Here is a 16,091-nt window from a genome sequence, read left to right on the forward strand (position 1 = left end):
GTTAGCCAGGATGGTCTCGATCTCCTGACCTCGTGATCCGCCTGCCTCAGCCTCCCAAAGTGCTGGGATTACAGGTGTGAGCCACCGCACCTGGCCTACTTTTGTATTTCATGCTAAATCTGTTTCAGGTCTAGGTAAAGTTAAACCCTTTTCCTGTAATCTGGATTTTCGGGTTCCCCAGTGGGGATATGTGTTTGGTGGCAGGTTTTTCCCCTCTCATGCTTTGGGGATGCACAGTTTTTCACCTGTCTGGTGGAATTTGCAGTGGCCCCTCACGTCTTTAAAAGGATCTGTGAATTCCTTCGGTTTTCTGGGTATTCTCCTGCAGTGCTTCCTTTCTTGAGGGATGTGTGAAGTGAGTTTCTCAAGATATTTCTTGTCAGGTGAACAGTCTGTGGTCTCTGTAAGGCCTTTACCACCCCTGGGCACTGTTTGCCCCACAGAGTAGGCCTCACTTATGCAGGATCTGGGAAGAGGCTGATTATAATCTGGTGTCTGAGGCCTGGCAACCCCAGACTCTCTTCAGTGAGTCAGGCTCAAGTCTGAGCACATCTGCAGAGCTTATATTTGGCTATGTTGCTCATGGAAGGCAGGGAATCAAAAATTGTTTTCTTTGAGATGAACTCTCACTATGTTTCCTAGGCTGATTTCAAACTCCTGGCCTCAAGTGATCCTCCTGTCTCAGCCTCTCAAATCACTGAGATTACAGGTATGGGCCACTGTGCCCAGCCTATTATCGATTTTCTCCCGTTTCATTCAGTCCTCAACCCAATGCACTTCTCCCTTTTTCTTTCCCTCATCTCTGATGCTGCTCTCATGGTGGCAACTAATCACTTTTATACAACTCAAGCCAGTGGTCACTCTTCTGTTTCTGTCTTATGTGTGTCATTAGTGTATTTGAGATGCATCCTCGCCTCTTTCCTGGAAGTTTTCTCTTGTCTGTTGTCTTTTATGAATCCACTTCCTCTCTGTTTTCTTACCACTTTCTAGTCCTCTCCTTTTTAGCCTCTTCCTTCATGTCTATGTTTATCTGGATGCAGGAGCACACACTCAGATCCCTGCTTTCCTGACTTTGTGTACTTTTCTTGAGTAACCTGACCCAAAATTAGAACTTCACCCACCATGAGCCTCCTTCCAGTTTATGTCACTAACCTAGTGTGGCGTGACACCCATCCATTTATTTCACTGCCTTCAAATCAACTACATTTGTTTCCCAAGAAGTTAAAATTCAGTATGTCCCAAACAAAAAATTTTATCTTCTCTCAATCACTTCATTATCACCTTTGCAGTCACTGATGCCACAATTCTCCACTTTGCCCGGTTATTCTAGACTTCTTCATATCCCTACTTCTGGCAGATGATTTAGTGATTCCTATGGCCTCTCATGCCATTACTGCCATCAAACCCATCTGCTGTCCTCTTCACCCCATGTTCCTGCCCTGGCCTACGCCCTCATTACTTCCCACCAGAGGGCTTAAAAGTCCTACTGGTCTTTCCTTGAGTCCAGCCTCCTCCAGCCCATCCTTCCTATCGGTGCCCCATATAAACACAAATCTGACCATGTTAGTCAGATTTGTTAGTCATGTTACTCTCCTGCTTAAGATCCTTCACAGTTTTCCCCATGTCCTGTGGGATAAAATACAAACACCTGCCATCAGCACACAAGGCAGGTTACAGTGCAGCCTGGTCCACATCTCCCCTGGCTTCAGTCAAACTGAAGAACTGCAGTTCTCATTGCAACTTCATGCCTCTCTGTTCCTGAGCCTGCTTCTCCTGCTGGAAAGCCATTTCCCCTTTCTCTGTTTTGCTATCTGCAGGTGAACACTGTCCCTAGGAACCTTTCCTAAATCGTATTTTAACTTTGTTCCTAAGTAGCTCTTGGTATACCTTGTGATACTCAGTGGTGATCAAACCACACATACAGCAATCATCTTTTCTTTGTCTCTTTTGTTCTTGAATTTAAAGTAGATTGAGGACAAAGTCACTATCTTTAGAGTTACATCCTTATTACCTGGAGAGTGAAAGTTCACAATAAGCATTTATTTAACTGAATGAAAATTAATATTTGAAGTGTGGAATTTGCTTCAAAATGTGCCAACTTTTAGTTTTCAGATTTTGTGAATACAACAAATATAAAGTAGCCTAAGCTGAACCAATTACATCTGTTTAGCCCAGTCTATATACATCATGTAGTTTTTTTCCTTTTGGGCTTCATTTCTGTAGGTGAGTAATTCTATAGACCCTAAACTCAGTGGGGGACCCTTATCATCCATTTGCGACACTGAACCTGCTGTCACTCTGTGCATCCAAGTAGAGGACTGGTTCTCCCTGTGTTGGTCTGGGAGGGGAAATCCTCACTTAGGGACCATCAACCATGCAGTGTCATTTTGCTTCACTTCCTCTTCCAGGCTGAACCCCAAACTCTCTCATCTTTACTTTTTCACTGTAATAATAATTCACTTTTTGATATCAACCAGTTGCTGCTTCTTACATATCAGGTAAAGCTAAGATACTATCCCATAGGTGTTTCAAATACAACAACTTGTATTTCCAGGTGAAACTACACTCCACAAGACAATTTTGTGAATGTTATGTGAATGATAATACTTTTAAATTTACTCTGCCTAAGATGTAAGTATTGTGGATAAAATTATATAAGGAACCATTTTTCTTCTAAAAGTAAGAATGTAACTTGAAGTCAATAAATGCCACTAGGACTCTAGAGATATTTTCATGTCCTTTATGTCTTTTTCCACTCTGAAACATTTATTCCATCCTTCCACTTCCCTGCCTTGCTTTATGGCTAGATCAGTATTTTTTAATGTTTTGTCTTGTAGGGTTTCTGAGATCCTGTGGGAGTGGGGCAGGAGGACTACTCAATATTGTTTCTACCAGGAGTCATGTGACTTGGACAACTTACTTTACCTCTGGGGTCAGTTCCCTACTATGGAAAATAATTTCTTCTACGTGGGGGTGTGAAGACTCAATGAGTAAGTTTAGCACATAGTAAGTGTCATGGCAAGGAAGCACTTAAACACCTGGTTCAATGGTCCAAACAGGCCTGGGCCACAAATGGCACTGCCTATAGCTGCCTGTTCCTCTACAGTCCAGCTGGAGGGATGGGAGGGCCTCTCTGCCACACAGAGAACTAGAGGCCATGCTGTCCACACAGCTGCGTTCTTAGGACAGCAGAGGGGGAGGTGTTTTCTTCTTACTCAAGAGAAAGGCTGGGCTGAGGGGCCCAGGTCAGGAGCATGAGAAGCTGTGACCCTGCCCAGGATCCCTGGGGGAGCAGGAGGATGGGCCTGGGAGAGGTGGCCCCTAATCTGGTGAATATAGGGCTTGGGGTGGTGGAACCTTTGAGACTCAGTCAGTGGCGGTAGGCTCCTGGGGTTCTATCCCCTTTTGGAACCCCCCGAGGTGACTGTCTTTCCTAAGGAGCCTGTGGCGCTGGGCCAGCCCCACACCCTCATCTGCCATGTTGACAAGTTCTTCCTGCCAGTGCTGAACATCACGTGGCTGCACAATGGAGTCAGTCATTGAGGGTATTGCTGAGACCATCTTCCTGCCCAGCAAGAAACTCAGTTTCCACAGGTTCCAATACCTGATCCTCCTTCCCAAGGCCAAGGACACCTGTGACCTCCAGGGGCAGCACTGGCGCCTGCACCAGCCTCTCCTCAGGCACTGGGATATGGGGGTCCCTCCCTCTGCCATCACGGCGTTGGCACCACCTTTATTTCCTGGACCCATCACCCCTCAGCTCCTGCTTTCCTCAATCCCATGTTTTATGGTCACTTTATCCAAATTTCACCACCTCATGGTTTCAAATACCCAACACCTCCCACACCCAAGGCCAGCCTCTGCTCTCTGTACCTTATTACTCTGTCTTCCCTTGGTGGCCCAGAGGTCCAGGAACTAATTCAGGTGCCTGAGACCATGAAGATGCTGGTCTGTGCCCTGGGCCTGCTGGTGGGCCTGGCAGGGGTCCTCAGTGGCACCATCGTCTCAAAGACCAAGCGATCTGACAGCATCCCTGGGTCCAGGGGCTCCTGTGAGTCATCCTAGAGGTGTATTAGGGACACAGTGGAATAGACGAGATAAAAAGTTAGGGGTGAAGAATGGGAAAGAGAAACACTTCACCAGGGGCTCTTTGAGCACTGACGTTTTAGTGCCATTGGGCTGGATGAAAACACTAACAAATGTAATGAGAAATGACATTCGTTGAGTTGCTTACTGTGTTCCAGGCACTATTCTAAGTGCTTCTCATGTGTTCACTTATTTACACGTGGAGGTTGGTTCTTATTTATTTCATGTTACAGAGGGGAAATCAGACACGTGGGGAGGTGAAGGCCACACAACTTCAAAGTGCAAAGCTTGGACTTAAACCCAGGTTTTGGGCCAGCAGTGGCTGCAGTCTTGTCCAGTATTAGATTATTTCATCTGCACCCACAATCTGTCTTCCTCCATTTTACACAGCCTTAATTTTCTTCTGCCTGCAGAGGGATGTTCAGAACTTCCAATGCCATGTTAAACATTTCCAGCAACGAAGGACATCCTATCTTTTGCACAAGCTCAAAGGGAATCCACCTCATTTCTTTGAAATATATATGCTATAGATTTTTGGTTCACTATCTTTAACACGTCATGAAATTGATTAAATTCTATGTCTTGAGCTGAATTCAGTTTAAATTAATATGAATTTTGTGGAGTCCACTCATGTGTTAACCACATTATATATTTTCTGACACTGAAGAATCATTGCATTCCTAGAATAAATCTAAATTGGTCAAAACTGATTGTTTTTATAATGTACTGTTAGATTCAGTGACTGGCTCTGGAAATACAAATGAACCAACCTCATAAAATGATCTCAAAAATGCTGTTCCGTTCTGTTTTCTAGAATCACACATGTAAGAGGCATAATCTGCTCCTGGAAATGTAGGAGGATGCTCCTAACGGCAATATGATCAGGACAGGGCCTTTTGGAAGGCGATACTTTGCTTCCCATGACCATTTCTTTGATATTCTCTACTCCATTTTAGTTTTCTATTTCTTCCTGTCGTTTTGACCTTTATATCTTTCTAGAAATGTATCCATTTTATCTAAATTTTCAAATTTATACGTATAGAGTTAGTTGCAAGATTTCGCATTTTAAAATGTGTGTACAGTCATTTCCCCTTTTCATTCTGAATCTCCTGTATTTTCCTTAGGAGTCTTGCCAGAGGTCTCATTAAATTTTCATTGCCTCAAAATTTTGTTTGTCTTCCCTATTTTTATATTTCATTGAATTCAGCTTTTGTCCTTATTGTTTACGTGTATTTTCTTTTTGCTGTTTTTCTACTTTTCCATCCTCTTAATTAACATAATTGTCTCGTTTGTTTTCAGTCATTTCGCTCTAACAAAATTGTTTAACAAATAGTCTGACATTCTATGCAGCATTTTGAATGAACTTATTTCATCTTTCTATAAAGATTAAACATCTATTATGTTTTCAGTTATTTCCTCTCCCTCCACTATTTCCCTGACTTTCTAGATGTCTAATTATCAAGATGTCAGATATCTGTTTCTATCCTTCATTTCTCTTCACTTTTCCTTTACATTTTCTATTGTTTGCTCCATCATATTTTCCTTGGGGCAGTTTCTCAGCCTGACTTTTTGCTTATTAATTACATTTCAGTTGCAAAAGTCCTATTTATTATCTCATTTATTATGTTTCTTATTCCAATCTTTATCAAAGCTCAGTATTTGTGCTTGATTCGTTGGCTTCTTGCTTTTGCTTCAAATTTCCAAATTCTCCTTTACTTCTCTATTTAAGCCCTTTTATTGTGAACTAGGGGACATTTGGAAGAAGCACATAAACCAATAGAATGTACGTTGAATGATTATCACCACAAGCACCCATGTAACTAGCACCTGGGTGAAGATAGACTGTTGCCAGTATCACTGTGCCTCTCCTTAGGCCAGGAGGTGGTTTGTAAACTTTTCAGGAGCCAAAGGCTACTGATATCCATAATGCCTAGCATTGTTCCTGGTACACAGTAGGTCTTCCATAAATATCTCTTGTAGAAGTATTTTATTATTTATTTAATATGTACTTCTTAAATGTTTTCCACCTTCAAGGATTCCTACTCATTTGAAGTTAGTTGCAGCCGTGTGATTTACGTTGGAAAATGAGATGCGAGAAGTGTGTTCTTTCTAGGAGGGATCATTAAGAGCCAGTGAATGATTTCTTAGGTTCCCTTCATTCTTCTGGGGAGGTTCTGGAGGCAGAGGTGCAGGAGAAAGCCTGTCAGCCCGGCTTCCTGAGTAAGATGATGAGCAGAGCTTCCCGGACGACTTACTTTGGATGTGTAGCATGAGCCAAACCTGGATATCTGGGTATTTGTTACTTTAGAACAGCTGATCCTATTCTTACTATGTAAAAGGAGTTGAAGGGAAGGTGCTCAATGAGACGTCAAATAAACTGAGGGACAAGAGGACTAGGAGGATGTTTCATCCCATAAGCCAAGTGCACAGGAATTTCAGGGACAGTTTAGAATGTGACATGCTGTAAAGGCGTCAACTATGGCAAGTGTTCACTGGCCTGGTAGCAAGTGGTTATTAGAACCCCTTTAAAGAGCATCTTCACAGCCAATGCCCAACTCCCACCTCCTTCCACTTTCACCATCCCCTGGCTTGGCCTCACTGCTGCTTGACAAATGGGGACAAAGAGAGGGTGAAATGACTTCTCCTTAGGGTACCCCTTGATCACTACCTGAGGCAGCAGCATCTGTTGGGTGGACCACCTTCTTCTTAGGGGACTGTGAGGGGAAGAAAATGAAGGGACCAGGTGGAAAGGGATGGGAGGTACAACACTCAGCTGGGAGTCTTAAGCCCGTTGGGTTTGTTCTACTGCAGGTGTCAATCTTTCTGAGTCAGAGGCTGACACAGGGGAGTCACCAGCTTCAGCTCTCCTTTAAAACTCCATTCCCAGCTTTCCTTTGAATCTCTGCTTTTCAACCCCAGTAACTGATGTATCTCAAGACTCCTCTGCCTCCTGGCTGCCTTTGATCTTTCTGCACATAGCACTCAGCAAAGGGCCTGAAATTTAGAAAACTCTCTATAAATATTGAAAATGTGAAGTGCAGTGACAAAGTGGTCCCCAGTTTGGATGGTCTCTCAGCTCTTGTCTCCTCTGGGACCTCCCTCTGCACTACATCCTTCCTTAGAAATCCCAGAGTTTCATAAATACCAGCATATGTCAGAGTGAGACACGTGTTACACTATCTTTCCATGACTGCAGGGCATTTCCTCATCTCCTTATACCCTCAATTCCCTAGGAGCACATATCCTGTTCCTGTAATGTGGGTGCAGATACCTCAGCTTCTGATCCTGTCAGGTGTTAGTCCAGAGATTGTTCACTCCACTCTGGGTACTGCCCTAACCTGTAACGTGGGTACAGGTGACAAGCATGGAACAGAATGACTCTGATTGGATATGGTTTGTAATGTTGACTGCTCTGTGGCTCTGAAGGTAGGATTTATGTGCTCTGGGTCTGAGGATTTCACAGTGATCTCGATTTGAAGACTTTCTGCAATTCTCATGACCTGCTTCCATTGTTGAATCCCTGGATTAAAATCATATTAATTTTCTGCTGCATAGGTTTCTCACAAGTTGGCTGTGAAGCTAAAAGGGAAAATAAGACAGATAAAGGGTCCTCATTTATTTACTATATATTGTCCTCGTTACCTCATCATGTGACAGCTGAAATTACTACACAAAAACAAGGCAGCAGCATTTTCCTGTATAGTTTTTGAGAAAATGAGGCTGATTAGTGATATGTATGTTTTAAAAAGAAAAAATGATTGTGTCCTATTACCTAGGTTAAGAAGACTCTATGAGACATGATTGGTTATCCTTGTGGGTGACTTCTCTTTCCTGACTCCCTCACCTCGTGATCCTCTCTGTAGACTCCAGCTATATTTACTTATATCTGTGCCAGTGACGTCCAGTCTGTACCTTCAGCCCCACCTCTCTTAGAACTGGAGGCAGCCGGTCCCTTGTGGGTGACTTCTCTTTCCTGACTCCCTCACCTCGTGATCCTCTCTGTAGACTCCAGCTATATTTACTTATATCTGTGCCAGTGACGTCCAATCTGTACCTTCAGCCCCACTTCTCTTGGAATTGGAGGAAGCTGGTCCCCAGATGCAGGGCATTATTTGCAAGGGGAGGTGGGAGAGAGAAGCACAGTAGCTTGTGGGAATTGTCCAGGGACAGGCGCCCAGGGACACACAAGGCCCAGAAGAAGCTTGTAAGAAGCCATGGAGAGGGAAGGCATCAACTGGATGTGTCAGAGAGCTGCTGAGAACTCATTATGTGTATCAGGAGCGAAGAATCTATCCTCGACACGAAAAGGAAAGCTTACACCAAACATGTCTTCTACCTTGACTGAAAGGTGTCAATATGAGGCGAAAAACACAGAACGATGTTGGATTGAAAAAAAAAAAAGAAAGAAAAAATGACCAGTGTTTGAAGAAGAGTGCTACACATATTGCTTTGCTCTTTTCCCAGCGGGGAGGCATTTCTATCTGTGTGAAAATGAAGACAGGAGGCCGAGGCTGGTGGATGAATGCAGACTTAGAGGATACATCACGTCTACTTGATGCAATCGAAAGGCCAAGCTAGATTTGGTTAAGGAGTATTTGTGATGGCATGTGAAAAAAATGTTTAAAGGGTATTAGATTATATTTATAATTTTAAATTCTGATGTTCATTTAATTTCTTAATGCTAATGATAAAACGTGCTCTCAGTAAGTTGTATGTTGGATCAGAGCTGTGTGAATATGGGTCCTAACAGGCAGATTTGCAGTCTGTTCACCATGGAATAGCTAAGAAGAGTGGTCTGAGATCTAAATGGATGAAGGCACAAAACATGATTTGGGGGCAGCTCACTTAAATCCAGTAAATTCAGAAGAGTGCCATGTCTAACAGGACACTATACAATAGTTAACATATCCCCATTTTCACGGTTTTCTTCTTTCCTACGTGTAAACCAAAATGAACTGCTTTAACTCCTACTGTTTACTAAAACCCTTAAACAAAAGTGATAAGAGGTGTATATTTGGTGCATATTTTTAAAAGAAAATAAACACTCATGTTGGGTTTTGATTATTTATGGCGCTGAGAAGAAGGGAACATGGTTGGAGGCCCAGTTCAAGAAACTGTGCATCAAATCAAAGAGCTGAATGACAGAAACTGGCTTCAGAGCAACTTCTTGGCAGCTGCATCCTTTGGGAAGCTGGGGGTCTGTCCCAGTACCAGTGAGTGGTGCTAACGAAACACAGAAAATGCTTGTTCCAAGGCACATTAGTCCTTTTGATGAGGTCAGAAATGCTATGGGGGTAAAAGACAAAGTTATCCCAAGTTGCTGGCCTCCTTTCTTTAAGTCCCAGGAGAGAAAAATAATGGTGAGAGGCTGAGTCTCAGGCTGATAAAGAACAGAGTTGCTCTCTGCTTCCTTCAGCAATGGAGCCAAGCAATGCTCTTTCCCCACTCACCCGAGAGCTGAGGTTGAAAGAGGGATTCAGGCCTGAGATTCTTTTCCGAGAGGTGCCTCAGTGCCACATTGCACAGAAAGGACTCATATCCTTCTGTAACCCACCCCACGAGGAAATCAAAGCAGGAATATTACCTGTTTATACAGATCCTCATTGAACTGAAATGAAAGAGGAAAGGTTATATATTCAGTCATTGAAACCACTTCAGATAAATATAGAAACATTTCCATCCCACCAACTTCCATTGGCCATCACTCAATGGACGCCCCGCAGGAGCCTGAGTACCTGGGACCTCATGCATCTGGCTGCATTAAGATCCCAGCCTGGGATACCTCTCTCCATATAGATCATGTTTGTTCTCTATCTGATTTCAGTGGCCTCTGCATCTTTCTGTCATTTCTTTTCTGTCTGAACCCCTCATCATGGAGTAAGTGTGAATATGCCAGGGGAAGGTAAGTCCCGCTCACCCCGCAGGCCTTCTCACCTTTCTTGCTCCTCCTGTGCATGAAGATGCCCACTCCGCAGATGATGAGCCCCAGCACGAAGCCCCCGGCTCCTGTCAGGGTCTTATTCCGGGCAGAATCAGACTGTGCCTCTGGGAAGGACAGATCCAGGTTTAGTGTCACCTTCACCAGCTGCGCCCCTACTCACGTCCTGTCTGAGATTCTGGAGCCTGATGCAGAATATCAGGATGAGGACAGTGCGGGGAGAAAAACTTGCTTAAGAGGAAATTCAGAAAGAGCTGCCCTCATATCTGGAACAGAGGGTGTGACCTCAACAAGGTGGCAAATGCTGATTCTGGAAGTTGCCTCTCAAAAACGACTGAGAAGAGGCTACAATGCTGAAGGAGGAGAACAGTTCCCATGTGTGAGGTCAGTTCAGGAAGGTGTCTGTGTCCCTAGATTCTCTGACAAGGAGAACTATGAATCCTCAGGACCCCCTAGGCCAGGGTCAGGAAATCTCCATTTCCCCAGCTTAGAACTATGCTCAGGAGCTGGTATGGAAGAAAGATAGGGTTGGACATGGCCCCAGGGTATAGATGCAGAAGACAGGATGAGTGAACCCCAGAGCCAGAGAGTCACCTACTCTTCAGAGGTGGAGTCTAGAAGGTTATCAGAGACTAACTCACTCCACTCCACGGTGACAGGACTGTCCAGGCTGGGGTGCTCCACTTGGCAGGTATAGACGTCTCCCTGCTGGGGGGTCATTTCCAGCATCACCAGGATCTGGAAGGTCCAGTCTCCATTACGGATGAGGTTGGTGGACACGACCCCAGCTGTTTCCTCCTGTCCATTCAGGAACCACCGGACTTGGATGCTGCCTGGGTAGAAATCTGTCACATGGCAGACGAGCAGGTTGTGGTGCTGTAAGGGCCCCTTCTTGGAGGGGGAGACGTTCACCCTCGGCTGGACTAGGGATGGGGAAAAAAAAATGTGGGATAGCATTTGAGATTATTCTTTCTTTCTTTTTTTCTTTGAGACCGGGTCTCGCTCTGTCGCCCAGTCTGGAGCGTAGTGGTGCAATATTGGCTCACTGCAGTCTCAGCCTCCCGGGTTCAAGGGATTCTCCTGCTTCAGCCTCCCGAGTAGCTGGGATTATAGGTGCCTGCCACCACACCCAGCAAATTTTTTGTATTTTTAGTAGTGGCGGGGTTTCACCATGTTGGCCGGGCTGGTCTCCAACTCCTGACATCAAGTGATCTGCCCGCTCGCCCTCCCAAAGTGCTGGGATTACAGGCCTGAGCCACTGCCTCTGGCCAGATTATTACTTCTTAGGCATGTTTACTATGCAATTGATTCCTAGATGTTGAAAATAGGAATAGTGTGATTAGGCTAGTGGGTAAGGGTGACACTGAAAAGATAGAAATAGACCTTCAAGTAGAGCATGCATGATCTTGAATAAAATAATAAATAATAAGTATATAGGGGAATGGTGGGGATTCAGAGGTAGCACTCTGAATCTGTAGCACATTTAGGAGAAATTTTAACTAAAAACAATTTGGGCAAAGAATATTTAATCAAATGCAAAAATTCCTATCTTTTCAAAGTTCTATCTTGATACAAATGATGTAAAATTTACCCAAATAATATCCTGAAATTAAGATATACAGACAATGGCATTATGGTGACCTGTTAATCCACTAACTTTATTTCATGAAAATATAAAGAAAACAAAGAGAGCTTGACATGTCTTATTCTGCAAATAACCTATGTATTTTTTGACCTCACCTACAAATATTCAAAATCTTCGCATTTACGTAATATCCTGAGCCCCTACATGCTTGAGTAGTAGAAATCCCATCCTTTCCAAGTTCCTCCTCTGTGCTGTGTCTTCAGGTCCCGTGAAGATTTCACAGATGACCAGGTATTGCCTCCCTCTGCATTTCTGGATTTATACCCCAGCTTGTTCTGTTGTTCACAGGTCAATTTCCACACTGCCACTTGCAACTTTTCTTTTGGATCTCTGCCACCAGTACCTTTTTCCTCCTCAGAAGGCATAAAAGGGCAGGCATGGTGGTCATGCCCATAATCTTAGCACTTTGGGAGACTGAGGTGTGAGGAGCACTTGAGCCCAGGGGTTCGATACCAGCCTGGGTAATATAGTGAGATCCCATCTCTAAAAAGAAAACAATTTAACTGGACACGGTGATACATGTATCTGCAGTTCTAGCTACATGGCAGGCTGAGGCAGGAGGATCACTTGAACCAGGAGGCTGAGGCTGCAGTCAGCCATGATGGTGCCACAGCACTCCTGCCTGGGAGACAGCGCGAGAACCTCTCTCGAAAACAAACACAAACACAAAAACAAAAAGCAAACACAGAAAAGGGTCAACTGCCTCTAGAGAACAGCTCATTCAGAGGACTCCCCTAGAGAACAGCTCTTTCAGAGAAATGTCTCAAATCAGTCTTCCAGGTCCCTAATCACTCAATTCTTTCCTTTCTACTTCCTGGAGAACACAAATACCCTGACATGGGGCCGGGCCAGGTAAAAGCACCACCTTGAACTGACGCAAAACCCTTACTCCCTATGATATCTTTGCCTTGTCTATGGACTGATCCACATTGCCAGTCTCTTCCCTCAATGTGAGTTTATTTCAGGGGCACCTGGGTCTCACTACTTCATCACCTCTGTAAACTCAACGTCCATTAAACTATTCAACCCATTTCTAAATCTCAGATGTGAATTATGTACAATTTCTTCCCCACAGAGCTCCTGGGAACCATGAAATCAGGGGGAATACTTGGGTGTCTGTTTTAAGGTATCAGAACTTTCCATGAGAGGCATCTTGCTCAGTATTCTTTGTCAGGAGTTGGTCAGCCTGGAGCACATCAGAGACCTCCAGGGGGCGCTGGAACTAAGGCTTGATACCCAATGGCCTCATTTCTGACCCAATACAAATACATTTCACCAGGGGAAGGATTCCTGTTTGTTCTAGTTGCCTTCACTAATGCCCAGAAAACATTTGCTCAATTACTTCTAGATTTGGGAGGGCATCCACATTGGAATTGTCACAACTCCTTTCCTCCTTTTCCCACCTCTCCCCTGCCTCTGTGTTTTGCCTGTTCTAATTCATGCCTTCATTGCAATTTCCCAGACAATAATAGCAGTTTCCTACCTCATCTCCCTGCCTCTGGTCCCTCCTCTACCTAACACCCTTAGTAGTGTTCTGAAGACACAGCTCCAACCTTCTCTTTTTCATTTTTCAAGTATCTTCAGTGTTCTGACAATACTTATATGGCTACATGGGAACCTCTAGGCAGCTGATTACAATCTTTGACCTCCAGATCTCCCCACCCAGGGAACTTGAGTCTGGGGGCAGTGAGTCTGGGGATCTGTGCATCACAGAGGATCTCCAGGACAGTCTTTGGAGGAGTGAGGTTGGGGACCTGCGGGCCTAGAGGAGAAACCCACACTCCTTAGGCTGGCATTACTTTTATTTGAACAATTATTAAGTAATTGCATTGTTTTTATTTGAACACCTCTCTCAACCAATTACCTCAGCAACTTGCCTAAACTCATGTCACTCACCTCATCCCCACCCAGTGTGTCCACCGTCTCACTCCTAGCATGCACTTCCTTCCACTTTCCAGGAACAAGGGGATCAAAGGTGTGATCTCCCCAGCTTCCTCCTCCTCCCTTTATTTTTTTCTCTCTCAAGGACAAAGGTCCAGGGCTCACCCCCACACCCTGATGCTGCTCCCTCAGATGCCTCAGGTTGGTGCACCATGCTCCCCACTCCACAAGTTCACAGGAGGAAGTCAAAGCTCCAAGGCTGTCTTGTCCCATCCTTGAGAAATCCTCTTACTGCACACACCTCACCTCTCTCCATCCCTTTATACCCAGACTTCCTGAAGGAAAAGATGAATGAGCTCAGACACTGCCCTGTGCCAGCCATGGGCAACCCACAACAAGTAAAATCCATCTCAGCCCGGAGGAGGATGCGCCACACTCAGCCTCATCTGACTCCTCCCATTCCAGCTTCCACCGCTGCAGCCAACCTGCTCTTCCCAGGTCTCCTTGGTTTCCAAACCCACTTTCTATCTTCTGTTTTCTGACCTTCCTAAGTCACTGGCACCTCTGTCCACTGTGCTGCTGAGGTCCCCTCCCTCAGCTTCCAGGAATCTTTTTTGTGGGTCTGTCCTCCCTCTCAGCCTCCAGGACTCTTCTCTGCGGGCCTCCCCTCCCCTCAGCCTCCAGGACTCTTCTCTGCCGGCCTCTCCTCACACTGCACTTTGGTTTTTTGTCTCCTTCACTGGCTGTTCTCTGTTGGCCAAATCACAACTGTCCAGTTCCCAGGATCCAGTCCTTTGCTCTTCCCCCTGGGTCCCCTCTCCCGGGGTGGTCTCATGTAGCCCAGGCCCCTCCCCGGCTTCAGACCCGTCTCTCTACCTGCCCATCAGACCATCCATCTGCCCCTCAAGCACCTCAGACCCAGCCGTCTCCCTGCAGGTTTCTTCTCTGCCTGGCCTGCTGTGCCATCTCCACCTCCATTTCCACACCACACCCCTGCACGCTCTCCTGTGGCCTCCTTTCCCCTCACCCCACATGCAGTCAGCTGCCAGGTCTGATGAAGTCCAGGGGGTCTCTCTGCTCCCATCTTCCTCACTCCACACTCAGCACAGTCCAGGTCCCCATGCTCCCTCCCCTGACATGCTCCGGATGGGCTCCCATCAATCCCCAGCCCAAAGTCCCCTTCCCGCCTGGCACTAAGGTCCCTTAGGCCTGCCTGGCTGCCCCTGCTCTCTGGGCCTGGCCCCCGCGGCTGCCCTGGGACCCCTGGCCCAAAGTCTTCACTCACCTCGGCGCTTCCGGATGAGTGGCTCCTCCAGCTCGTAGTTGTGTCTGCACACCCTGTCCACTTCGGCCCGCGCCTGCTCCAGGGTGTCCTGTCTGTTCCAGTACTCCGCAGTAGGCCGTCCCAGCTCCGTCACTGCCCGGAACTCCCCCAGGTCGCTGTCGAAGCGCACGTACTCCTTCTGGTTATAAATGAATCTGTCCAGGAGGCGCTGTGTCCCATTAAACGCATAGCATTCAAACCGTCTCTGGTACACGTAATTCTCTGCAGGGAGGAGGAGGCCATGAAGGGGGGAGGTGTACTCTCACCTCTCACCTAATCCTCTCTTTCTTCCTCTCTGTCTCAATATTAACGATTCTTCCCAAATCTTCCCACTCAGGACTAGATTTTAAAATAGGAGTTTTCATTGTACCAAGTTCTGTGGTCTTAGGCAGGTCACAGAGCCTCTCCAGGCCTCAGTTTTCTCACTACGCAGCAAGAGGATTTACTGAAAATAATGAGACTCACTGATCGGGTACTGAGTGATCACTAGGGAGGGGCCAGCACTGAGAGGAAGGCAGTCTCTTCTGCTGGTAGCTGGAGTGGGGGGGAGACGGTTCACCCGTGGTTGCTGGGAGAAACAGTAGGGGCAGGAGTAGCTGGGGACATGGAGGGTGGAGGCGCTCCCCCTACCCAACTTCCCGCCTGACATTTCCATCCTGGTGTCAGTCCTGGCTCAAATGTCACCTCTTCCAGGAAACCCTCCTTTCCTTCTTTTTCTTTATCACAGCTAGGGACTCTCCTCTGCCAGTTTCTTGAGAATTCCTCAACCTGCTCCTGTTGTTTTGCATTTAGGAAATGTAGAAATATATCATTAAAACTTTCTTCAACTTTGGTAGGGGACCTGGACTGGGCCGGGCGCGTTGACTCATGCCTGTAATCCCAGCACTTCAGGAGGCCACGGCGGGAAGATCATGAGGTCAATAGGTCAAGACCTTCCTGGCCAACATGGTGAAACCCCATCTCTAATAAAATACAAAAAATTAGTTGGGCATGGTGGTAAGTGCCTGTAGTCCCAGTTACCCGGGAGGCTGAGGCAGGGGAATCACTTGAACCTGGGAGGAAAAGGTTGCAGTGAGCTGAGATTGCGCCACTGTGCTCCAGCCTAGTGAAAGAGCAAGGCTCTGTCAAAGAAAGAAAGAAAAGGAAGAAAGAGAGAGAGAGAGAGAGAGAGAGAGAGAGAGAGAGAGAAAGAAAGAAAGAAAGAAAGAAAGAAAGAA

At 45.9% G+C, this 16,091-nt stretch overlaps 1 protein-coding gene and 1 pseudogene across 1 annotated transcript in view; one reads left to right on the forward strand and one right to left on the reverse strand.

The window, feature by feature from the left end:
- The window catches only part of LOC105514274, an 18,486-nt pseudogene extending 14,421 nt beyond the window's left edge, over positions 1–4,065 (forward strand).
- A 5,604-nt stretch (positions 4,066–9,669) lies between these two features.
- Positions 9,670–16,091, reverse strand: part of LOC105514240 (HLA class II histocompatibility antigen, DP beta 1 chain-like) — a 9,934-nt gene continuing 3,512 nt past the window's right edge. The window contains exons 2-5 of the mRNA XM_011945506.1: positions 14,836–15,096; positions 10,666–10,947; positions 10,021–10,131; positions 9,670–9,694 (exon numbers count right to left, since the gene is read on the reverse strand). Of these exons, the coding sequence (XP_011800896.1) occupies positions 9,687–9,694; positions 10,021–10,131; positions 10,666–10,947; positions 14,836–15,096 (662 nt within the window). The 3' untranslated portion in view covers positions 9,670–9,686. The remainder of the gene's footprint in view (positions 9,695–10,020; positions 10,132–10,665; positions 10,948–14,835; positions 15,097–16,091) is intronic.

The sequence above is a fragment of the Colobus angolensis genome, unplaced genomic scaffold (genome assembly GCF_000951035.1).
Source record: "Colobus angolensis palliatus isolate OR3802 unplaced genomic scaffold, Cang.pa_1.0 Scaffold24, whole genome shotgun sequence".
Taxonomy (NCBI): Eukaryota; Metazoa; Chordata; class Mammalia; order Primates; family Cercopithecidae; genus Colobus; species Colobus angolensis.